Here is a 25,695-nt window from a genome sequence, read left to right as displayed (position 1 = left end):
TTTAGTTCCATCACAAACTCAGTTTTAGTGATACATGATTCATAATATAAAGACTATCCGCCTTATGCAGAGTCGTTTTGACGTGCGACTAGTGTCATACTAAAGACTTGACTACTGCAGCAAACATATGTTAGTTGAACTCTTTAGTATGGCACTAATCACACGTCAGGACATCTCTGCATAAGGCCCTATAAATTTATAAAGTAATTGTACGAGCACAATAAAGATCATTTACCAAGTTTTAAAGATACGCAATGTACTGCAATAACTAATATAATATGGTTTAATATAATTACCCATTTAATAATATGGTTTTAATATTGTTATATTACACCTTTCGTAAGCCTCTCGTGATATGGGAAGGATCTTGATAACTTTGTAGATGAAATTAAGAAAAGAAAAATCAGGGCATGTACGAGTAAATTTACGAAACGAAAGAGAGTCTCGTGGGCGCTAGTGACCACACTTCAACCAATAAAAGCATCAAATCACTCTTAGGCTTTTGTCGGACACTGTGTGGCTCAGTGGTGGAACGATCTCCTCTCATACGAGGAATCCCTGATTCGATCCCTGGCCAGGTAAGTTTATTCTGGACAACATCATGTTTGTGGGTTATCTCATTCCGTAGACATTCTCACTCGACTAATTCTTTCATCATCATTCTCTTTCTCCTTTAGCCTTATCGTGGGTCTTTAAATTTAAAATGTGGTAACTCTTAGGTCAGATGAGACAGAATATCTTCGCGAAGACTTTGTAAATTGACGAGAAATTTTGGATAATTCGTTGCTAATGAACTGCTGATGAAAGTACAGCCCACGGAGGATTAATAATGACCAGAAATCTTTAAGTTGAGTTGAGTTGAGTTGAGTTGATTTTAGTTTAGCGTCCCGTTGAGCAGCGAGGCTATATGAGACTTGGACCTACTGATTCACGTGGAATCCGAACCACATGAGCTCCCGCCGGGAATCGAACCCGTGCAGAAATCTTTCAGTTGGATAAGGTTTGCTAGTATACCAAGTTCGTGTTTATTTCAGGTTTTCTACATTGGGATTTATGTAGCATTCCACTTGCATAACGGTGATGAGTCAGAGCCAAAAGTTCTGTGACGCTCCTTCCCCTTCCTGGATTCCAGCTCAAAAACTAGTCTGGCGTAACAATGCTTAGAGCAACTACTCATTCACTGATTCGGCATTTCCCATGTGTCTCTTTCATAAAAATATTAGTAAGTAGACCTCATGATGTTCAAGAAAATGCATCTTATTCAACCAACAATCTTTAAACAAATCACTAACGCTTCTCTTCACGTAAGGACCAGATCAATTGTCTGCAGGATCTAAAAGAAGTTACCTTTAAATACTGTATTTCAAATATGCCTATGATTTTGCATTTAAAATTATTAAATCAGATGGCCTTATCTTTTTTTTTTTTTTTTTTTTTTTTAATCCTTACAATGAGAAAAGCTCAATCTGCTTTGCTTTTACAGATAAATGAATCGTTCGTTTCCGAAAGGGCCTAAACTATATTTTAGTTTACCCATGAAATCAGTACTTTGGTGTGTCGACAGATCATTCTACAAGTCGATGTCGTTGAGAATTAATTAAAAATTCAAAGGCTATAGATATACTATTCATTACAAAAATCAAAATGTGTTCAATTCTGCACTTTATTATTTTTTTTTTTCGTTTTATATGTATTTCAAGTTTAACGTCCTTTTTGAATACCGAAATTATATACGAGACATGGTCCTACATCATAATGTGGAATCTGAATCACATGAGCTCCCACTGGGAATCGAACCCAGATTTCCCGCGCCGAAGATTCCTTTGTTGATCATATAACCACCAGAAAGCTCTTAAATATACATGTTCTTTATACAGAGCGTTCTGTGTACTCAAGATTTGTTAACGTTTGAACGTTACCAGGAAAATCAAGCCTCAAAAGGTGGCGCTCTTACACGGAGTTGACAGTTTTTTTTTTTTTTTTAATGATATTTTGTTTAATGGACATAGTGAATAAAATTTAGTTTGTACACATTCTTGACTTAGTTAATAAAATATTAATTAATTCTTGAAGCTTTTCTTAAGTGAGATTTTTTTCTTTATTTATTCCTTGCAGGAAATGACCTATCACAGAGTGAGGTGTAAGTGATATGAATATGGTTAATAGTGTTACTAGTGAACTAAGACAACTGGGACAAAATGGCGATGTCCGTTCGATTCAAGGAAACAACGACTACATCTTCTTATATGGTGGTAAGTATACAAAATATTTCTTTATACGGTGGGATGACCCTAAAACTACGATTTGGTTCAATACAATGTAAATAATAAGAACCGAAACACCCAAATATTCATGAAACGTAGCTATACGATTCATGTGTGTTCTGGTAAGCACAGTTCACCATCTTAGATAGATCAGTATGTATAAAGTGCTCATTAAAGGAAAAAAAAAACTAGGATTAAGTTCAGGTAACCTCCTAACTTGCCTATTATACTCGTACTATAGTCCTTTTGCAGGGTTGATAATGAGTCACTTTTTTAACTAAAAGTTACTTTTTTCCAAGTTGATCACTAAAAGTTACTTTTTTTCAAATTTGTCACTAAAAGTTACTTTTTGGGGGAGGTAGAGTGACTTTCGTGTGATTTATGTTTTGCATTGGCAGTTTTCTAAGAAAAATATTATAAAAATATGGAAAAAGGCAGATACTTGTTACTCATTACTCTTCTGAAAGCTTCAGTACTTGCTGCCACATGTGAAACAGTCATTTTTATATTCACTTCAGCTTTTATTTTTAACCCATCTGTGTCTATTCTTTCTTCTATCATAGTAGTAGAGATGCAAGGCCTCGGAAAAAAACCGGCTTTTTTGGAAAAAAACTCGGTTTTTTCTGCTTTGCTTTTTTGCTTGGGAAATTTTAGGCTTTTTTCAAAATACTGCTTTAAATTGATAAAAGAGACTTTGTATCGCTTCTCTATAACACAAAAAATCATTTAATTAGTGGTTGATGCTGATAATAATATAAAACATCGAAAATAAACTATGAATTTCGAAAAAAATATTTCAAACAATTTTTCTTCAACATATTTACATTATGAATTCCACAGGATTAACCAATGTATATAATAAGAATTTTTTAACCTCCTATATACAAAAGTAAGCAGAGTTGGCAAGAACCGTGGTTGTTTTTGAAAATGCCAAAAACCCGTTTTTTGGGGGATGTTTAAACCAGGCTTTTTTGGTTTAAACCAGGCTTTTTTGACTTAGATTTTTTGCTTTATGTATTTATATTACATATTCACAGAAATTAGTTTGTTTCGCCTTGATGTTATTATGCAACAGCGGGGTTATGCCGGAAGAACTCCCATAAGCTTAAAGAAGTGCGGTCAGTAAATTTCTTAAGTTGAGAATCTCCCGCCCTAGCCATTGGGAAAATCCCGTCATTACTTGAAATGTAAGACAATAACGGGAAAATCCTGTTATTGCTTTGCATGTAAAATTTAAAGGTCAACGTACCATAATCAGTACGCTAAAACTGAGGTATTAAATTACAAATTTAGTACCGGTACGTAGATATCATTGAAAGTCCAATCCAAGCTAATGTTGGAAGCTACGTAGGCAATCGATAAATTTTGTCAATTTCTATCAATATATTTAAGCAATATTGGCTTCTTTATAAAACAACACGCATTTAGGCATGCAGAAATATACAATTTGGTTTGTTTCGTATATTTAGGCTTAACATCCTTACGTAATACCGAGGTTATCAAGGAGAAGATTTTCGCTTAAACTGACATCCGAACCGCTACTTGAGTTACGCATGAAAGAAGGTTTGTGGTTCGACCGAGAATTGAACATGGGACACCTTGATTAAAAGGTGAAAGGGAAATAAAACTATTGCAGGTGGTTTGATATCTGGAAACGTTACCATGAAGTTCACACGATTCGCATTTTTCATTCTTTTTATTTTTGTGGTTTAAACCAGTTATTAAAAAAAAAAAAAGTTGGTGTAAACCAGCCAACCCTAAAAGTAAACACTTCGTTTTAAAGAATACACAAATAACTAGCAAAATAGTATGTAGTATTTTTACTTCAAAATATTCCATACCCTCTTCTTGAAACAAAATAAAATTAAAATAAAACATAAGAGAAATACTAGATTTATATGATACACTTAAAGGCTGCACATCTAGAGCTTTTGGTTCTGTATATTCTTGAAATTCTACAGTTAAGTTTTATAGAACCACCATCACAGTTTACCCAATCCTCAAGTTTTCTGAATTTTTAACAAGAGGGATTCAACATATCATTACGGAACTCCCCCCCCCCCCAAAAAAACTACGGAATATATTTAAGTTAAGCTAAATACAACTCCACGACAAACATGACTGAGTGATTAGCTTTTGCGCTTCTATCGGGAAGTCCGGGATTCAACCAGCATTCGACCATTCTGTCAAAGCTTTTCTTCATTCCATCTGTGAATGTAGAAATAGTGCGTGTACTGTGAGTTGGGCGACTTCCTTTTTTATTGTTTTTAAATCGTTATTATTACTAATTATCAGCAGTGACGGTTTTGCGAAGGTTAGGGGGGCGGTCTTTCGGACTGAAGCCCGTTCCCCAAAGTTACGGAATGTCTGCAACAAACGAAATATCTATTATTTATGCCTTTACTCATAAACTTTAAGCTCCCGTCAAATAAAAATTACGAATGTTTAAAAAAACTAAACATTAGTAAGAAACCCTTCCCAAAATACTTTTCTAAATCCGCCACTGATTCTCAGTATAAAATGATTTTTAAAGTTATATCCGGAAGATTATTGCTAAACATATAAACGAAACGAAATATTATGCCTGTACTCATAAACTTCAAGCACTTCCCAAATAAAATTAGGACTTTTTAGGAAACGAAACAATCAGAAAAAACCCTCCTAAAGTACTTTTCTAAATCCGCTACTGATTATTTGTATAAATTGGTATTCAAGGTTGTGTCCGGAAAATTATTGCTAAATCACTTCACAGCTACAGTATAACAGAAATATGGAAGTACGGCTTGACGGATATATTGAAAAACGTACGCTTTGACGGATAAATAGAAAAACGGGCAAGTTTAACTTTTGCGCTAGAAGCTAGAGTACTAAAAGCTCTTAGAAATGAAACACGGATGACAAACTAGAGAAGAAAAGAGATGTCGATAACTCAAAAGTTAAAATAAAGTTAAATAGCCTCTAAAATTACCCCCAAATACTACATTCTTCATGTTAGCTTTAATTCGTAAAACACGTGTTCCATCCATCTTGATGGTGAATTTCAGAGCGAAATATCACATTCAGGTCATGGAATTCTTATCTAACTATAGAATATACTATAAGAAAGCTATTTAGATAGAAAAATCATGAAGTTGAAAAAAGCCAAAATTTCCAAAATTCTCTTTTTTTTCCCAAAAAAGCCGGCTTTTTATGTGAAAAAAACCATCGATTCAAAAAAACCGGCTTTTTTGCATCTCTACATAATAGTCTTTTAGTTTTCTCTCGTAATAGTTAACCCTTCGCTCAACGTTGTGTGTGTGTGTTTGTGTGGTTCATCATGTTCGTCTTGTGTTGTACTTCTTGTATGTTCTTCTTAAGAGTAGGTGATGAATTGGAATATTTCTTGGCTTTGAGATCTCTCAATGCTAATGTCTGGGATGAAGAAATTCGGAAATAGGCCAGAACTGGTTCCACTTACTCAGAAGCTTCTTACATCTGCTAAATCTACTTACCGTAACTACAAAGCATACTTAGAAAACCTAAGAAAGGAGGAAGCTCAAAAAGAAATAAAGAAGGAAAGATCAAACAAAACAACAAACAGAGAGGTGATGGAGAAATTGACAAGGGAAAAAAAGGGGCATGATGAGATTTTGGTCACTTTTCAACTATTTACAAGAAGAACATCATTGAATTCTGAACTTTCGACCTTTCTGAAGTCTGGAAGATAAACTCTCTTGAACTCACATTGTACGAAACTCTTTTTACTTCTCTGTTGACGTAGCAGTGCGTTACGCGGGGGACAGGGTCAACTTCTCCAATTTAAGTTCGAAGGGGCCCCACTTCAAGATAAATCTTTATTACTGCTTATCATACGATATGAACATGAATGTATAGATGAAGAATAGGCTAAAGGAAAAAGCATTCTTAAACTAGGCGAAAATGTGATTTGGGCCCTTTTTCAGTAAATGCTTGCTATTACGACACCCCAAAATACTAATTATTTCTTAAGGCGTATGTGTCAAATATTGTGCTCTCAGTTTAACTAGTGATGCATGGAATGGATCCACCATATTATTTCCAAAAGAACCCAAAACATTTTAAGGTGCTTCTGCTGCCCCATCATCTGAACAAAATATATTTCCCTATTTGATTATAAGTTTAGCATCCTTTTCAGCAGCGATATTATATGAGATGTGGATCTGCAGCTTAACGTGAAATCCGAATCTCATGAACTCCCGCCAGGAATCGACCTGCGAGTCTCCCACGCAAAAGGTGCGTACGCTAACCACTTTTGTAAAAGTTAACTGATTTACCGAACGTTCCTCAGTAATTTAACTAACTACTTATTACGATGTGTACCTCAGTTTTACTCGTTTTTGCAGTAACCTATAACGAGAGGTACCGAACACACAAACATCAAGGACAGTTAAAATTCCAAAGGCTCATCCATCGGGAATCGAATTCGGGATCACATACACCAAAGGCACACGCGCTAGACACTAGATCAGCCGGGAGGGCTCTACTTAGCCACGAGGGAGCTTCTATATTTCCATGAAATAAACCACACATGTAATCCGGGCCCTACTTTAGTATAATGCCTACTCGGGTTCCTCGAAATAATAAAAATGTTTATTAAGGTTCTAGGAGAGACGAAATTTTGTATTTCGTATTTTTCTAGGGATAGTCAAGTATAATGCTTTCCTCCATGAAGTGTTCCAAATGTTCCAAGTTACTGTACTATGCTATGAAGGACTAACAAACGATTAGCCAAACCTTCTCCTGAAATGAAGTGGTTCATATTGAATTGGTAAACCTCTGTTGGTATTGGTATTGAATACGAGTAATTTATCTTTCTCTCGAGCAAATCCAGCAGAAGTAGTTTACTGGCAAGTGTAACTATGGTTGGGCAATTCGAGAGAACGGACAAAATGAATTTCTTCATATGAGTTTGGTATTTTGTTTTAACGTAGAACAGAATTCTAGCTGTGTTACCGTATAATTCGCAAATGATATCACAGTTGAGCAAAATAAATAAATAAATAAATAAATAAAGAGTAGATAATCCATGTCGTTTGATGTTGAAATTCTCGATTAGCTTTCAAAACTTTACACATGTTGGCCAAGTTGTACCAAAGATTTTGGAGACGAACATGCATGGAGTATATGCTTTAGGGGGCAAATTAATTTTTGCACTCCAAAAGGTGGGCATGGTGGCTCAATAGTCAAGCGCTTACCTCTGGTGCATGGGGTCCCTGACTTTATCCCCGCCCAAGTAAACTTGTGATAGACAACATCGTGTCAATGGGTTTTCGTAGGATACTCCCGTTTCCTCCAACATTCTCATTCATATATATATATATATATATATATATATATATATATATATATATATATATATATATATATATATATATATATATATTCATTTCAGAAGCCTCTTCCAACGGAATATAAGGGTACACAGAAATGGCCAGAGAACAGTGCACATTATGTGAGGCAACCTAACCACATCGAATCCGTTTTCCAATAATGTTGAATCGACAATTGGAGAGCTATCCTAAATTAGAAGTACTGAACACAAAATCTTCAGAAACAACAGCGATTAGTGCTCATGGTTTATCACACATTATCCAGTTAACAAGAAGTCTGGCCTTTCACAGCCTTTGGTGGAATGTGATACCTTTTACTTTCTCTCTGTGTATAAAGTCAACTTTATACTTGGTTGTCTTATTATTTCGTTAATATAACACTCATTACAGCAGCTTTAATATTGGCAATAGATGGAAATTTGATTAAGATATGTATATACTCAAGCATTTTTTGTTCTTCATAACTGAAGCATTTGTCTTCTTTTCTTTCTGCATACGAATCTCTGGTTTCGCTGATACAACAATACAAGTCAGTTTTCTGTATGACAATTCGCATAGGCAAACCGAATTAAGCCATTTCGTATCCTTTAGTCATCGGAAAGTATGCGCGTCACATGTTGATGGTTCACAACAACAGGAAATGGAAATTTTCATCCTGCATCTTACAAGAGACATCAAAGAATAAGATAATTTTCTATATTAATGCATTTTCTTGCACAGAAAGACATAGCACTTCAGTAGGTTAAATTGAATAAATCACCCTTCTTCTACAAGTGTTAAGATCTAAAAACTGTTCAGTAATTTAATAATGGAAAATTCTCAAGTCAATTTACTTTATACCTAAGTAATTATATTCAATTACGGTATTTCATTGAAGCATGTTAACTTTCCAATTGAATAAGTGTGCCTCAGGGTTTTCTATATTTTTGTGTCAGGAGAGGGGGCGCTGAGAGAAACTAAACTTTAATATTCCTTATGTATATATTTAATATTATGATAAAGAAAAAGTTATAAACGCAAATAGATAGTAAGTAATAAAATATAATGATAAGGGGATAATTAACTAAAGCATCTCATGAAAAATCCATGGAAACTGCCTTTCTCCGTCACAAGATTCAAACCTTTTGTTCATCTTTTCATTTCAGCTCCGTAGCATACATCTTGTAACGATGGCAAAACCAACAATGTTGATTTAATTAGTGTACTTGATTTTAAAACTGTAGAATATGGCATGTAGAATAATGGGCTACGAATAAGAATCGAACCTACCATTACTATCAATGTCTTCTAATATTTGCCTAGTAAGGGAACACAAAGTGCAAGAAGGAAAGCATTGCAAAATGGAAAAATATACCGGAGTAGAGCATAAATGTCTACTTGTAAAGAACTGAGGTCAAGAAAATAAACATAAGAAAATATTTAAATACGTGCTACGGTATCCACGAAACAACATAATTCTATTATTTATTCACTTATTTATTTTTGAATGTAAATATATTACACCCAGCCGTTACGTATATTTTACATCATTTAAGCAGCTAATGTTGAACACAGTATGTCTTGCCGTTCTTTAATGGTCTTTTACTTTAGCACTTCCAGGTACAGCTGGAGGACAATATTTTCATTGGCATCACACTAAGAATCAGTAGAAAAAGAACTCCCAACATTTGCTAGGTAAAACTGAAGAGGTGGGGGAAGGTAGGGAAAAAATCTAATTCAGGATGATTAACTGTCGGATTCGAACCCGGGACCTTCTCGTTTAGAAAGAAAAATGCTAATCAGTAGCCTACGAAATAGGGCACATCATAATTAAATGAACCTTATTATTATTATTATTATTATTATTATTATTATTATTATTATTATTATTTATTATTTATTATTATTATTATTATTATTATTATTATTATTATTATTATTATTATTATTATTATTATTATTATTATTATTTCACAAGAATTTACCAAAATACTTCATTCATTCTTAACGGCTATTAGTGATGTTCAGCGTTATTGCTTCGTAATTGGGAGATTCAGGATTCAAATCACAGGTTTAAAAAATAAATCTTACTGACCCAGGAAGGATCTCTTGCTTATCTAGCAAAACTCGAGCTTGACATTCTGGCAGAATCAGGAACCTAATGTCGAAACGTCCCAATGTTTTGGCTTTAATAAAGATTTCTGTTTCCAGCATTTGCTAGTTAGAAAGAGTGTTTTTAGAGCCATGACATTCCACGGCCGATTATCCCAAGGTTTCCACAGATCCCTTCAATCCTACAAGACTTATATTGACATAGTTCCTTTAATCGTATAATTTCTGGCGTTTGTCCTTCCAAAAATATGATAAATTGTTAACTGCCTCTAACTTCTAGTTCTGTATTGAAACTTTTTAGTAGTCCTAAATAATTAAGCATTTACTAAATAATAAGTATGATACATTCAATATTTAAAGTCGAGATATCATCTACTATTTATTTTTTTTAATAAAGACCTTTAAACCAAACGGTATGTTTGAAACTTAAAATAGTCCAGGTATTTTTTTTTTTTTTCAATTCATAGTGAGCTTATTAAACACCGAGCTTTACCCCTGTTTGTTACTCGTTATCTTGACTAACAGAGATTGTAGTAGTCAAATCCGATGCAAAGGGTGAAGTTTTAAAACTATTTTTTGATTTTTTCTTTTCTGTTTCGATATATGAAAAGGGGAATGGATAGCTTTGTATTAGCCAATAGCCTGAGGGATTTTATGCTGAAATGGTGGGATGGTTAGGTTTGGTATTTGCCACTAATTTTTCCTCCCTCCAGCAATCAAAATATTGTAATACATGGCCTGCGTTTATCATCCGATGTGATGCGGTGTGAGGAATGCGATGGTTAGCATAGTCGAAGAGCTTGAGGTTCATGGGGACGAAGCTGATTGCTAGTAGCAATAATCAATCGGCTATATAATACAAGCACGGTAACTTTAATGTAAATCCGTCGTATAATATGTGCTGTATATAAAGCAGACCGACGATGCTTTAGTATGAAGTGTTACTGAAGTGTATTTAGCCACAATTAACTTCACAATTAAGAGATAAAATATACCATTAAATCTTGTTACTGTTACCGAATGTCTTTTGTTATATTATTAAGTGTGAGTAGCCTCCATATTGGAAGTATGGATTTATACGTATACTTTAAATTCACAGTTGTTCCCATAACTAGAACCTATTTGTGAAATAGTTGAACTAGGTTGCTATATTTTGTCCACCTATAGGACCCTGGAACATAAGATAAATCGAAGTATCTTAGTAGGGACCAGAGATGATCGTTTTTCATCTCACAAGGAAAGCTATCTAACTCCTCGACGAGTATCACATTGAAACTTGCACAAGTGGAATGGCATATTGAAAGATGGAAATAGGCTTACTCTTACGATTCGCAACGTCGTCGAACCGGAAGTAGAATGATCTTTTTCCCATAGCCCCTGAAAGTTATGTACTCTGGTCATACATGCCAGAATGTGATACATTGGAAACTGTTTTCCCACGAAGAGAAATATTGCAAATTCAAGAGAATAACAGTCGATGGTGATTGGGATCTCTAGTATGTCATTGATACTAATCGATGTCAAATGAAACACGATACACGATTGTAAGTTCCAAACGAACACGTTGTTTACCCGGTGGAGAAAAGGGACAGGCTGAAACCACAACGCAAAAAACGCTTTCTATGATTATTATTATTGTTATTAGCATGACTATTTTTGTTATTATTATTATTATTATTATTATTATTATTATTATTATTATTATGCTATTATTATTATTATTATTATTATTAGTAGTAGTAGTAGTAGTAGTAATAGTAGTAGTAGTAGTAGTAGTAGTATGATTAGCATTATTAATATGAGTAATATGATGAGTAAAAATAATAATAATTAGAAGAAGAAGACAACAAATGTATTGGGCCCGTTCAGTCATGAGAGACTTCGGCCCGCCTTGAGTGTCCTCTAGCATTGCTATAAAGGTTTCAAAATCCACAGACAACCATACCCCAGCCGGAATTCGATGTCGGGACCCTTGAATCGTTGGGTTGACGCCTCAACCAACACGAACATGAGGTCGACAATAAGACGAAGAAGACGACAAAGAAATAATAATAATACTATACCAGTTTTCTTAACCTAACACTGATCACGATCCCCATCCTATTATCACATCTTCTTGCCAGCGACCCCCGTATAATTTCTGGCTTGTGATAAGCTTGTGTCAGATTTTTAATATACCTATTACGCAGGACTCACTATATACATCTATTTCTATCCATTTCTTGTATATAGTGGATACAGTAACTTTCCTAAAAACGAGTGGATTAAAACCAAATTTGATCCGTTCAATCATATTACAAACATCGAATCCGATCCGTCATACTGTTTCAAAATGGAGGCCGTTTGAACTTCATAACTCCCTCAATTTTAGGTCATATGATAAAAAAAAAAAAATAAATAAAGTGCATTTGCATTCTTCTGGTATTTCAATATGTAGTTCTCATTAGTTTCATATCGTACCTCTTTCATTTAAATTGATTTTTAACCAACTCTGCACCTGTTGAAAATGTTTAGTAGACCATTTTTATTTTCTTGACAGTATTTATACAAATACGTAAAAATTGTCCATCAGAACAAAATTGAAAATAATAATTATTTAAAAATATTTCCGGTATTACATTCTAATTATATTTCTCTTTTTTTTTCTTATCTTCGCGACCCCCAGGTCAAGAAACCCTGTCCTATACTATTTCTTCTTCTTGCAGACCTCGTGTTCACGTGGGTTCAGGCATCAAGCCACCGACTCAAGGGTACCGAATTCGAATCCCGGCTGGAATATGGTTGTTTGTGGATTCTACAACCTCTATAGCAGTGCTAGAGGACACTCAAGACGGGCCGAAGTCCCTCCTGACTGAACGGGACCAATAATAGATTTGTTGTCCTCTTCTCCTCATTATTATTATTTTTACTCATCATATTGCTAATATTAATAATACTAATCATCATCATCATCATCATCATACTACTACTACCACTACTACTACTACTACTACTATTAATATTAATAATAATAATAATAATAATAATAATAATAATAATAATAATAATAATAATAATAATAATAATAATAGAAAGCCATTTTTGCGTTGTGGTTTCAGCGTGTCCCTTTTCTCCACCGGGTAAATAACGTGTTCGTTTGAAACTTACAATCGTGTATCGTGTTCCATTTGACATCGATTAGTATCAATGACGTACTAGACAATGAACTTTGTGGTGGACAAACACCGTGTGCGTGGGTTTTCTCGGGGTTCTCCCGTTTCCTCCCACTTTCTTCATTCCACCATTTCATTCATTTCTCATAATCACCGTCTCCTTTAGCCTAACAGGCATAATCGTGGGACGTAAAACTCAAAGATTTCATTTCATTTTTCCAATCACCACCGACTGTTATCATCTTGAGTTTGCAATATTTCTCTTCGTGAGAAAACAGTTTCCAATGTATCACATTCTGGCATGTATGATCAGAGTACATAACTTTCACGGACTATGGGAGAAAGATAATTCTACTTCCGGTTCGACGACGTTGCGAATCGTAGGAGTAAGCATATTTCCATCTTTCAATATGTCCTTCCACTTGTGCAAGTTTCAATGTGATACCCGTCGAGGAGTTGGATAGCTTTCCTTGTCAGTGGAACCAATGTTTACTATCTTCATTGACGCTCGCGCTTGCTCGATCCAGTGTTCACTAACCAAACTACATTTGGCTCTTGCTCACTGCCCACAATGGTGCTTGCACGCGCTTGTGAGTACTCACAACTTCATTGGAGCTCGTGATTGCTCAGAGTCGACCTGTGGCTCACTATCCACTTATAAGGCTCGCTCTCATCTCGAGCTCAATCATAGTTGCCAACCACCCCAGAGAACAAAATTATCGATTTTCGTCTTTAAAATTACTGTATATTTTTTATACACGTGATAATTTTAGAATCAAGTATAACAATACTAATAACAGCAATAATATTTAATAAGCTTATCTAGTAATCTTCAATTTCGAACTCCAAATCGGCATCACTGTCCTCATCGTTTTTTAAATTCTTATTAACACTATTCTGAACAATAACAATATTTCCACCCTCTCGTAAACGGAATTGAATTTAAAGAATAGATGCAGGGTTGCAATTTGCCAATTCTCAAATAGTTATTGATTTATTTTAGCGGGAATGACAGTTAAAAACCTCAGTGTGCGTGTATTTTTTTAAAATAAGTATTTAATGCATATCTACAATTTATTTACACATTCAAAAACTGCAAAAAAAAGTATGTATTCTAAAATTATCGTTTAGACCAGAATTTCTCAATCCATGGTACGCGAACCGCTGTTTGTGGTACGTACGACTTGTGGAGGTAATGCTTTAGTGGTACGCAAGTGTAAAAGGTTGAGAACCCCTGGTATAGACTATATTCACCCATTATCGCAAGGGCATTATTGTATATAGAATTGGGGGCCGCGGTGGCTCAGTGGTACAGCATTTACCTTATCTCTAGCTATATCAGTAGCTGTCTCTATACAGAACTTTAAGTTAAACCCTCGAAATCATATGTAAAATTATTTTCCTGCCTGCCCCGTTATTGACGCAATCGGCAAAGTGACTATTAGTAGACTAATGGTGTCTTGGATTTCAATTCCATTCAGGCGATGCATGTTTTCTCTTCCTCTTTCTCTCTTCTGGCAGACTGCTTAAACCTTATACAAATCTGTGGGGAAGAAACTTTTCCTTCACTTCATTGCTAAGGAGAGAAGTTTTAAAATGAACACTCTGCATATATGTAATACATATTATATACAACTATGATAACCTCGAATTCATTGTTTCTTCCGAATACTCCGATAATCCCGAACTTTTCAAAATATTCAAGCGACTCGACAAATGCGATCATATTGATATATTTCTGTATTTACTGCTTTCAAACAATTCGAGACTCTCGAAGAGTTCGAGTGTCTCGAAGTTGTCTAATGTTTCTTACATTTCGAGTACCTCGAACACTTCGAGAGTCTCGAACATTTTGGGAGTCCCGAACATTTCGAGTCTCGAACATTTCGGGAGTCTCGATCATTTCGAGAGTCTCGAACATTTCGGGAGTCTCGATCATTTCGAGACTCTCGAACATTTCGGGAGTCTCGATCATTTCGAGAGTCTCGAACATTTCGGGAGTCTCGAATGTTCGATAATTCGATAAAATTAAAATTCTTTATCGATGAAACGATTTTGAAATTTTATCGAATTGTTATCGATTACTCGATTATCGGAACAGCCCTACTTTCTATTGGAAGAGCTCTGCCTCGTCAAGAAAATTTTCACTTTTACTTTTTTTTTTTAAAGAAGTAACTTATTGACTGAAAATACACTAAATAGAAAGTATTATAATACAAATCACTTGAAGAGTAATCTTATCAATAAACTCACTTTTGCTTCTCTATTTTTTCTTCTTTCTTTTAAATAGTCTTTTGATAATGCTGAAGGAGGTGAGCGAAAAATCAACATACAATATTATATATTATGCGTCGATTTTTTGCTGACCCCCTTCAGGATTATCAAGATTACTTAAAAGAAAGAAGAAGAAATAAAAGAACAAAAGTGAGTTTATTTATAAGATTACTCTTCAAGCGATTTGTATTATAATAGTTTCTATTTAGTGTATTTCCAGTCAATGAGTTACTTCTAAAACGAGCCTTTAGTAATTAATATATTGTATTTAAAAAAAAAATGTTAGTAGATTATAAAGTTCTCAGTCGTATTTCCGGTAACTTGGGCTACGTAGTATTCTGTACCTATTACATTTAATGGTAAGCTTTATTTTTTAACCTAAGCACCAACCTGGAGGGTATTTTACTTTATCTTCTGGCTCTACCGTGATTGTGGGCTACCCCCATCTCTCCCTCTCATAGAAGTTACTTATGTGGTAGTTGTGTGTTACTATCATTGGTCATCTGACTGTCGGAGGCCATCTCATGAATAAATATGTTTCCCGAGGCCATAGCTTTTCCCCTCCAATAATCACGCAATCGGTACAAGAGAAGCCAAAAAGCTTTCGTATTCTCTCTCTCTCTCTCCATATATACATATACACATCTCTCTTTATCTCTGAATGGCTTCTCAGTTTCCTCTCCCTCCCTTTCTATTAATACTGCTCCTATTAGTAGTAGTATTACAGTTGGTATCTCAGGAGTAACTCTTCTCGAAATCTGTCTCTTTCTCCCTTTTTGTAATACATTTCGTTTCAATGATGGAGGCAGGAGCAAGAGCACGTGGTCATTTTTTTTAGTTGTATTTTCTGCTTGTGAGTCCGCCCTGTCCCGTCACCCAATCTGCATTCTGCAAGGGCCGGCGAGAATCCTCTTATTCTATTAGGGAGGTTTCCTCCTTCGGCACACGCTTTTGACACTGAAATCCTCATGTTTATGATGATACAGAATGCTTGCTTGCTCTTGAAATGCATTAAGAGAAAATGTTCTCTTCTCTTTCTGATTGTAAATTCTCTTACTAACTTTCATGGACTGTCCTTTCTGTAGTCAGCGTTTTTGGTTCTTGGTTCTTATGGGCGCTTTTTTTTTTTAAAAAAGACTTCATTAAGTATAGAAGTGCTTAACTATTAGTTGGTCGTACTTTAAAGAGGCTTCGTGGTACTTCTAATAATTTCACTCATTCTTACTAAAGAAATATAATAGGTAGATAGACAAGATAGCTCAGTGGTACTGTGCTTACCTCTGGTGCACAGGTTCGGAATTGTGTGTGCTATTTTTGTAGGACAACGTCCGTGTGTATGGGTTTTGTCGGATTCCCTCTCATTTTTTTTTTTTTTTTAATCGGAAGCAACAGTTTTCGTTTTCTTGTTTTTCTTCTCTACATCCTGTATTATATGGTCCCTATATGTATTTCGATCTCGGACATCCTCGGTATTTTTTTTTTCTTTCTTTTCCCATTCTCTCCATAGCAAATTACAGGATTTCTGCATGTCTTACGTCCAATCATTCTATCTATTATTTTCCTTTGATATCTTAACCATCCTTTGATACACCACTATCTAATATTTCAACATTCTTCTACTATATGGTATAGCATCACGTTTCAAAAGCTACTATTCTCCGTTATTTTCCGCATGTCTCACATCCATATACGATTATAATGTAGAATATTAAACATTTTCTATGATACAGCACTAACCTTTATTTGGAGGGATTTTTAGTTTGACACTAAGCCGAGTTTGTGCTAAATATCTTGCCCATATTGGATTTCTGTAGGTTTTCTCATTTATTCCTACATTCTCATTCCATCACTTACTCCATAAATGTGTTATTTGATGTATTTTGAGTTATTGTAACAAACGGGTTTCTTTATTTTACCTAAAGATAATTTAAGAACTATATTTGCTTTTGTGCAAACTTCGCCACAATAAATAGGTAGTACGTTATTTTTAACGAATAACGTATACAAGATAGAAAAAAGTGCACTGATTTGCATATGTCGTTTAGAACTACAGAAATATTCAAATGACAACTAAAACTCCAGCGTTGCTGCTTACGAAAAGAAACGGTTAACAAACTGAATTTTCAGTTCTGTGATGTCCGGTGAGCACATCAGCTCCCATCCCCCGTTACGTATTGCTTTGTAGTTTCTTAATTCGTAACCTCTTAATTCCAATATCTCCCTACTTGCCATGTTATGCTTGGTCAAACTAATGGCGGCTCTTGAGGGAAGGCATATCCATTAATCAAACTTTTCATAGATTCAGACTAAGAGAACAGAGCTTATCCGATGTACTAATATTTGCGCACAGGAATTAGAAGAATTATTAAGTAATTTTTCTTCATTTTTTATAGACACGATTTCTCTTAACTCTTTGAAGCACGGTGGTACTAGTAGTATACCACCTTTTAGATAGCACCGTGCTTCAAAGAGTTAAGAGACGCCACTGATCAAAACAGAAAATTCTGCACCCTGCCAGGAATCGAAAGCAAGCGTATACTAACTGTTCGACTCACTTTCTTGAACCATTGTGCCGAGCTGAATTAGTGTAAACTTAACCTTATGGTTAAAAGAAAACGAGAAGAATATAATGTATTCTACATAAGCTTGTTCGTGTGTTTAGAATTGCTGCTCTGGAGCCAAACGATCTACCACACCAATTGTTTGAACATTTGTTCTACCTAAATCTTCGCTTGCAACTTCCCCTTGAGTATTTTTTTTTCTAGTTTTGTTTTTTAATTTGCCTCTGAAGACTTGAGTCGTAAAGTTATTGTTTATTCTATCGCTTTCATAAATGCCGTTAAAACCTATCAGTCTGTAGACTATATTCAATTCTAATGCATGTACAAGTGCGTGTGCGTGTGTGTGTGTGTGTGTGTGGTTGTAAGATATGCCACATAAATAGGGTGGAAATAGAGGCTGTCAGTTTTTATGAGTCCCAGGAAACCCACCTTAGAAATTGATTCATCGCCCTTACATACTGTATCATTTTTCCTCACGCCACACAATGTGAGTTTTATTAGCGGAAGAGATAGAAGAGTCGGAGAGAGACGGAACGTTTGGATGTAACGTGTAGGTGGCTTCTCTAATGCGTGCAGCAGTGAATGAGTTGCATTCTAACCTATCTTAATTACAAGAGATCATAAAACCATTTTTTCTTTCCCTTCAATATGAGTAAGTTTTAGGCATACCACTTTTTTTTTTTTTTAAAAAAAAAAGGAAAAAATATCTTCTTCCTCTGTAGCTTAAAGATACATACCATATTTATTGTAGAAGAATAGAACTGTTGTCAAATTAAAGTTTTCAGTAATAATACATTATAGCTCCGTCCATTGGCATGGTCAGGATAACGTGCATGCCTTTGGTTCATAATTATGGCCTCGGGTTCGATTCCCAGTAGAAGAGCATTGAATACATTATGGTGATTGGGATTCCATCCTAAACTGTAAGTCCGCGTCTCATATAGCCCCAGTAGAGGAAGGGAACGCCAAACTTCAAATAAAGAAAAGTATGCATGATTCGAATACGGTAGTATATTTATTCACACTGTACTATTATATACATAGGCATGACCTTCTACAAGATGTCGATTGTGTGTAGTTTTATATAAAATACAAGTATCAGTAGTAAACTAATACATACAACTTCGATCTCTAGGAAAGGTTAGCCCTTGCCCATCTGATAACCCTGTGAATTTTGTCAATACCAACACATGGCTTGCTAAAATGGAGGTGTAATTTTCCGAAGCCTTTTCTTTTTAAGAGTGTACATATAATATCAGGTTTTCTAAAAAGGTATTGAGCCTTTTGAGGTCAAAATTGAGAATACAGTTCTTCTGATATGAAAATAAAATTATGAAAGCACATGGACACCATTTTGTTCGATGTCCTTTTGTCATGTTTTCGACACCATCATAATAATCCAAAATTTATCTGGTTCCTGGTCAAAAACTTCTGACTCATGGTTTTCACAGGTCTCTTTTGAAACTAACTTAACACCATTTAAGGAGTTCAGCAGAGACCGAAAGAAATTATAGTGTGATAGTGTCAGGTCCGAGTGATGCATTGAAACATTTGTATTAACACGTAATTAATATTAATGTAAAACTAATCGAGCGTCAGGATGCAACCATCAAGAAAAGGCTGCCTAGCTCCGATTAGTTTTATATGAAATCTGGCGTTTCACTTTCCGTAGTTACTAAAGAGTTTGGTTTATCAAAAGTACTTTTATATATTTACTCTGACTGTCCATGGGTCTGTTCGGGAAACACAAAATCTTAAGAATCATCATCATTTTTGATCATAATATAGAGGATCAAAAGTTAGTTTGTTGATCCATCCACCGAAAGTGAAAGAAATCATTCATTTCCGGTTTAAATGTTGATCATTATAGACATAGAGGAAAAAACACCAATAGATACCGAGGAGTGGTTTCCTGCAATGGATTGACCGTTTGAAAAGTACACCTACATTTCACTTTCATCCTTAACTCTTTAGTGAAATAAAAATGATACAAATCCACTACAACTTTCGGTTTCAACGTTGATCTACATAAATCAAGATAGCATGAACCCGTTTTTATTATTATTATTATTATTAAATCGACTTAACGTTCTAAGAATAGGTATAATCATCTTTTCTAACCCTGTATTCAAACTAGAAGTTGAAGAAATCAATCACTTCGGTTTTAACATTGATCGGTAATAGATACGTCAAACGTATGAGGTATAACGTCCCTCGGCGTCGCCAAGTTGGGGAGCACACTATTCACGGAAAGTATTTTCTAAAATATAAAATTGCATATTTTACTTCAAATAGGCTATAAGCACAATCCATACATTAATTCCTTCCACAATTATCTAAAGCTAAGTTTTATTTATTTATTTATTCATTCATTCAGTCCATTCACAACTTTATAAAGTTCTTATGTTGAATGCAGACTATACGTAGATTTAAGCATAAATATTTGTGTAGCTTCATGCTGTTTGGTGGGGAAACTAAAAACAATGATAATAATAATATAGAACATGATAATACACAAATGATTTCGGCAATTGTAAACAATTAGAGGATTTAATTAAGCATGATTTTAGCCCTACGGGGATTTAATTAAGCATGATTTTAGCGAGAAGGTATTTTCTGCTATCAATTAAGAATCCTAACAATATATTCTATCTCCACTAATCTCTTTACTAAAACCGGAAGTGGTAGAAATATATTTCCAGTTTCAGTATTAATTGAGAAGAATAGCACGCCATACAAACCAAACTCTTTCGCATGATGTACACATGACATTGATATTTGTTGTTTTTGTAAGTTTTAATGATATTTTAATTAATTTTCATTTTTCTTTCTTTTATTCTTCTTTTAAATAATTGAAGCGATTGGAGGATAAAGGTGTTATGTTACATTTTTTGAAAGTTGCATTCTGGCGGTTCATGCATGTGTTATATGTTAATCATGCCACGTAACACCTTATTTAGTGAGTCCTCGACTGGGTGCAGGTATTTAGAAAGGATGAAGGCAGTATGTTAAGGGACAAAGTTGTGAAAGTCAATTTTCCCATCATATTGAATTTGTTACATAACACCTTTACCCTCCAAGCGCTTCAATTTTCAGTTAAAATTTTATTTCCTTCAGCTTATCCAACGGGTCTTGTTTAAGGCAGGCAGCTATTACTTGATAAACCAAAGTAGCTGGATGGTGGCAAAAGAATTCGTTGATGATGCACTGCAAGAACTTACACAATCAGAGACCAAACCGATTGTCCAACATTAAAAGCTTGTAGAAATAAATTGTTTATGTTTTAAACCAAGTACCCTCTTGTTTCTTTTTTTATACAACGGTTTTTTTTTGTGTGTGTGTGTGTTGGTGTCACACTTAAATTTCACACATTTTTGTACTAACTACAACTTTCGGTCAGATATGCAAACTCGATGATAAAAACAATAATTTTATGTAATTTTCGTTTTAGCTAAAATCATGGGAATAAGATTAGAATCGAGAAACGTGTGACCAGGACGTGTCCCGCTGACTGAGATTCGACTGCATTTTCATAACTCAGGTCCTTGCCAGTATGTTCATAATGCGCTCACTTAGTTACACAGTTTGTGAGCATAATGACCAGGAAAGTGAGATACGAGCTTGAGAAAACTAGAAAATTAAAACTTGGGAACAATTATACAACGAAATCAAAATTTATTTTGTATGTTATAGATTTCCAAAATACGGAACGTTATTTTTCACTGAAGAGCATCTGCACGGAAAAAGAACGTTATTCAGTGGAAATTAATGCCTTAAGCTGAGATATTGGGAAATAATTTATAGATATTATTTCGTAACCAAACAAAGCACGAAATTTAAATGTCTTCAACCATTACCACATTTTTGTAAAACACGCAGGTTTCGATATACAGGGTGAGTCAAAAGTCCTTGGACACCTGCATAAGTTTGAAAATCGACGGGAAAAGTAAAAAAGTGATGGTGGGAACAGAGGTTTGATGAGGGGCCGCAACTTTTGGAGTGTATGTCATTCATGGCCGCCATCTTGAAATCCGCCCTTTTGGATTCAAGTCACTTTTAAATGGGAAGGGGGTATATGACACATCAAATAACACTAGCTTGAGCTCAGGAATTTAGTGGTGTAATTTGTTGTTTTTTTTTTCTATCTTGTACAGTTTAGAAGTTATTAATGTTCAAAGGTGGGAAATTACTATGATACTGACCCAGTTCTCTCTTTGTTCTAGGTGATCTAAAATGGGTCTGACACGGGAACAGAAGATCGAAATCATCCTTATATTAGGGGAACGCAGCTACCGAACAATAGCAGCTGAGTACAACAGACGGCACCCAGACAGAGAACCGGTATCGCACAGCACGGTGGCTCACGTGATCACCAAATTCCGGGAGACGGGCTCTGTTCAAGATAGGGCACGTAGTGGGCGACCAAAGACTGCCACCAATGAGGAAACTGCAACGGCGGGTGTTGCATCGTTTGTGAAAAGTCCTAAACGAAGTACCTGTCGTGTGTCCCTAACATGTGCAATAAGCCAAAAGCCAATCGTCCGTTGTCCGGATATTGCACGCCAATCAGTGGCATCCTTACAAGCTGCACATGCAACATAAACTGAACGAGGATGACCCTGATCGCCGGTTGGAGTTCTGCATGTGGGCTACTGAACAACACGAACTGGATCCTGCGTTTGCCAAGGGCATACTGTTCAGCGACGAGGCGTATTTCACTTTGAACGGGGAGGTTAATCGACATAATTGTCGATACTGGTGTGACGTAAATCCGAACTGGGTTGACCCGAATCGAGAACATAGTCCAGCGAAGGTGATGGTGTGGTGTGGCATATGGGACACCCGCATCATTGGGCTATTTTTCATTTATAACACCTTAACTGCACCACAGTATCTGACACTGCTGCAGGACCTTGTGTTCCCTGCCACACTGAACGCTGACGGCATTTTCCCATCTTATTTTCAGCACGATGGAGCCCCTCCACACTATGGACTTGGTGTGGAGCCGTGGTCCCGTGGAGTGGCCGCCCAGATCCCCTGACTTAAAGCCCCTTGATTTTTTTTATCTATGGGGACATCTTAAGCAGATAGTGTATGCTGAGACAATCCATGATTTGAGACACCTGGAGAACGCATCCAATAAGCCTGTGACCAAATTTCAGGAGACATTCTCCTCCGTGTGCAGTCAGAGTGGTTGCGGCGACTACAGTTGTGCATTGCACGGGATGGGCAACACGTAGAACATGTGTTGTAGCATTCAGTATCAAGGTAATTTCCCACCTTTGAACATTAAAAACTTCGGAACTGTACAAGATAGAAAAAAAAAACAAATTACACCACTAAATTTCTGAGCTCAAGCTAGTGTTATTTGATGTGTCATACACCCCCTTCCCATTAAAAAAAAATGACTTGAATCCAAAATGGCGGATTTCAAGAGGGCGGCCATGAATGACATACACTCCAAAAGTTGCGGCCCCTCATCAAATCTCTGTTCCCATCATCACTTTTTACTTTTCCCGTCGATTTTCAAACTTATGCAGATGTCCAAGGACTTTTGACTCACCCTGTATTATTTTACAGAACAACACCTACGAAGTGGATACACACAAAAGTAAAATATGTTAACTGAGGCTGTCGCTTGTAACATGTTAACATGACAATCAACAGCTGAAATCCTAGTGAGTAAGTAGTATGTAATATAACTATCGCCCAAATGAATATTCATGAGTGTCGATAATTTTGACATTTTAGTAGTTCCTAATGCACGTTTAAAAAAAATGGATACACCTTTTTCCCGCATACTAATGACACATAATGTATGCAGGTGCGGCCGGAGGTAACATGACATATAATAAATTGCTTTCCGGTAAAAGAAATGTTAATTGGACAAGCAGAATATAGAAAAAACCTTTCGGAAATAAAATATGCAGATCACACACGTAGAACAAGGTAATTCATTAATATGCAGCACATGTAACGCGGCAGCTGCTGGGTCGGAATGAGTGAAAGAAAGTACTGGAAACTTCCAGATCTTTTTCTAAGCTTATTATTGTTGGAATAGGGGAAAGAACACACTCGAAACTTCTGGAAAGGTTTCTTGTAGTATACTTGTTTACTTTTATATGGGAAAGGGACATATTGTAATTGTTGGAAGTATAAGGGGGACGGAAGTGTTTGGTTTTATCGGGAATTGATTGCGGATTTTCCGGCATTGAAAATGATATGACTCGGTGTACTTTTATGGAATTATAACTTGACTAAGATATACTATAATGTAATATGTAGGGAATCAACATTTTTTTTTCATTGCACCGGGACTCGAATTAGTATTCTCCCACGTGGAGAACCGTACGCTAAATTTTATGCTTGCAGTGCGAACTTGTTACTTATATGTAGCTATGAATTGTGTATGACATAACAGGTATATATAAATTATATTGTACAGAAAGTTAGCAGAATGCGCTTCCGGGATTCGAGCCAGGACTCTTTCACGTGAAAAGCCATACGACAAACATTTTGCTTAGCAGATGTTGTTACTTATATGTAGCTATGAATTGTGTATAACATAACAGGTATATATAAATTATATTGTACAGAAAGTCAACAGAATGCGCCCTGGGAATCGGACCAGGACTCTTCCACGTGAAAAGCCGTACGACAAACATTTTGCTTAGCAGATGTTGTTACTTATATGTAGCTATGAATTGTGTAAGACATAACAGGTATATATAAATTATATTGTACAGAAAGTTAGCAGAATGCGCCCCCGGGAATCGAGCCAGGGCTCTTCCACGTGAAAAGCCGTACGACAAACATTTTGCTTAGCAGATGTTGTTACTTATACATAACTATGAATTGTGTAAGACGTCTAACTGGTATTTAGAAAGTATATGGTAAGAATTATTATTATTATTATTATTGTAAACTTGTGTTTTGTTTCATAAACGCTAGTGTAACAATGAGGTTATATGGCGACAGAACGTTTAACGTTACCGCAGATTGAACTTAAGGGTTTTTTATGTTGAAAGCTAAGGCAAAAGAGACCCGAGACTGTTTGAACATATTACCCAGGATGAAATGTAGTAGTGAAGTTAAAAGGGAAACTTTATACTTATATTTTGTAATTGGAAAACGTAATACAGCAAATAATTAATTTTTAATTCTTATATTGTTTTAGGTGGTGAAGGAAATAAAAAATTTTAATAGAAACAGTGGAGAACAAACCTTATTTTCCTGAATTGTTTGTTGCGGAGTTTTTTTTTTAGTGAAAAGGAGTTATAGATTGGTTTTAAAATATGGATTCACTGAAACCGTTGGATTTTAGTTGTATGAAATATTGAAAATATTGGATAATGTGTGATATGAATATTGAATACTGAAATATCGACATAAAAGTTATTATAAGTGTTACATCCAACGAATATACTGGCTAGACTAAAGGAGACGGTGATGATGAGAAATTAATGAATATGGTGGAATGAAGAAAGTGGGAAGAAGCAGGAGAACTACGACAAAAAACCACGCACATAGTGTTTGTGCACCAAAAAGCTAACTTGAAACAAGCTGGGATTGAATTAAAGACCCCATGCACCAGAGGTGAACGCAGTATTGCGTACCCACTATAGCTTTTCTATGTATTATATTTGGATGAATAAAGTACACATTTATAATTTGGTGGAAACCGGGGATTGTAGGAGGAAACGGGAGAACTTTACACACAATGTTTAAACTAAAAATACACTTGGAATGAGCGAAAGCATTTAGTTTCAGAAGTGACTTTTTATGATTAGCGCTATTTAATGTGTATGAAGGAGGAAAGAAACTTACTGTAGCGCTTATTGGAGAATTATACTTTTGATACTTTTATACAAAACTAGGTGTTTATATAACTTCATACATACTAGTAAAGAAAATATATCTAATAAGACGTAATGTACGTTAGGTACAATTTTGACATTATTTAAACAGTGTAGGTAACGACTCTTTTAAGGCAATACAAGAGACG

At 35.4% G+C, this 25,695-nt stretch overlaps 1 protein-coding gene across 1 annotated transcript in view; it reads left to right on the top strand.

Moving 5' to 3' along the window:
* spri (Src homology 2 domain-containing protein sprint) overlaps nt 1–25,695 on the top strand; it is a 946,527-nt gene that overhangs the window by 208,112 nt on the left and 712,720 nt on the right. The window contains exon 2 of the mRNA XM_081771977.1: nt 2,116–2,252. Coding sequence (XP_081628103.1) covers nt 2,199–2,252 — 54 coding nt within the window. The 5' untranslated portion in view covers nt 2,116–2,198. The remainder of the gene's footprint in view (nt 1–2,115; nt 2,253–25,695) is intronic.

This window comes from Thermobia domestica, chromosome 9, assembly GCF_964235325.1.
Source record: "Thermobia domestica chromosome 9, izTheDome1.hap1.1, whole genome shotgun sequence".
Lineage (NCBI taxonomy): Eukaryota > Metazoa > Arthropoda > Insecta > Zygentoma > Lepismatidae > Thermobia > Thermobia domestica.
Note: the sequence above shows the minus strand (reverse complement) of the source record. Positions and strands in the feature narration are given on the sequence as shown.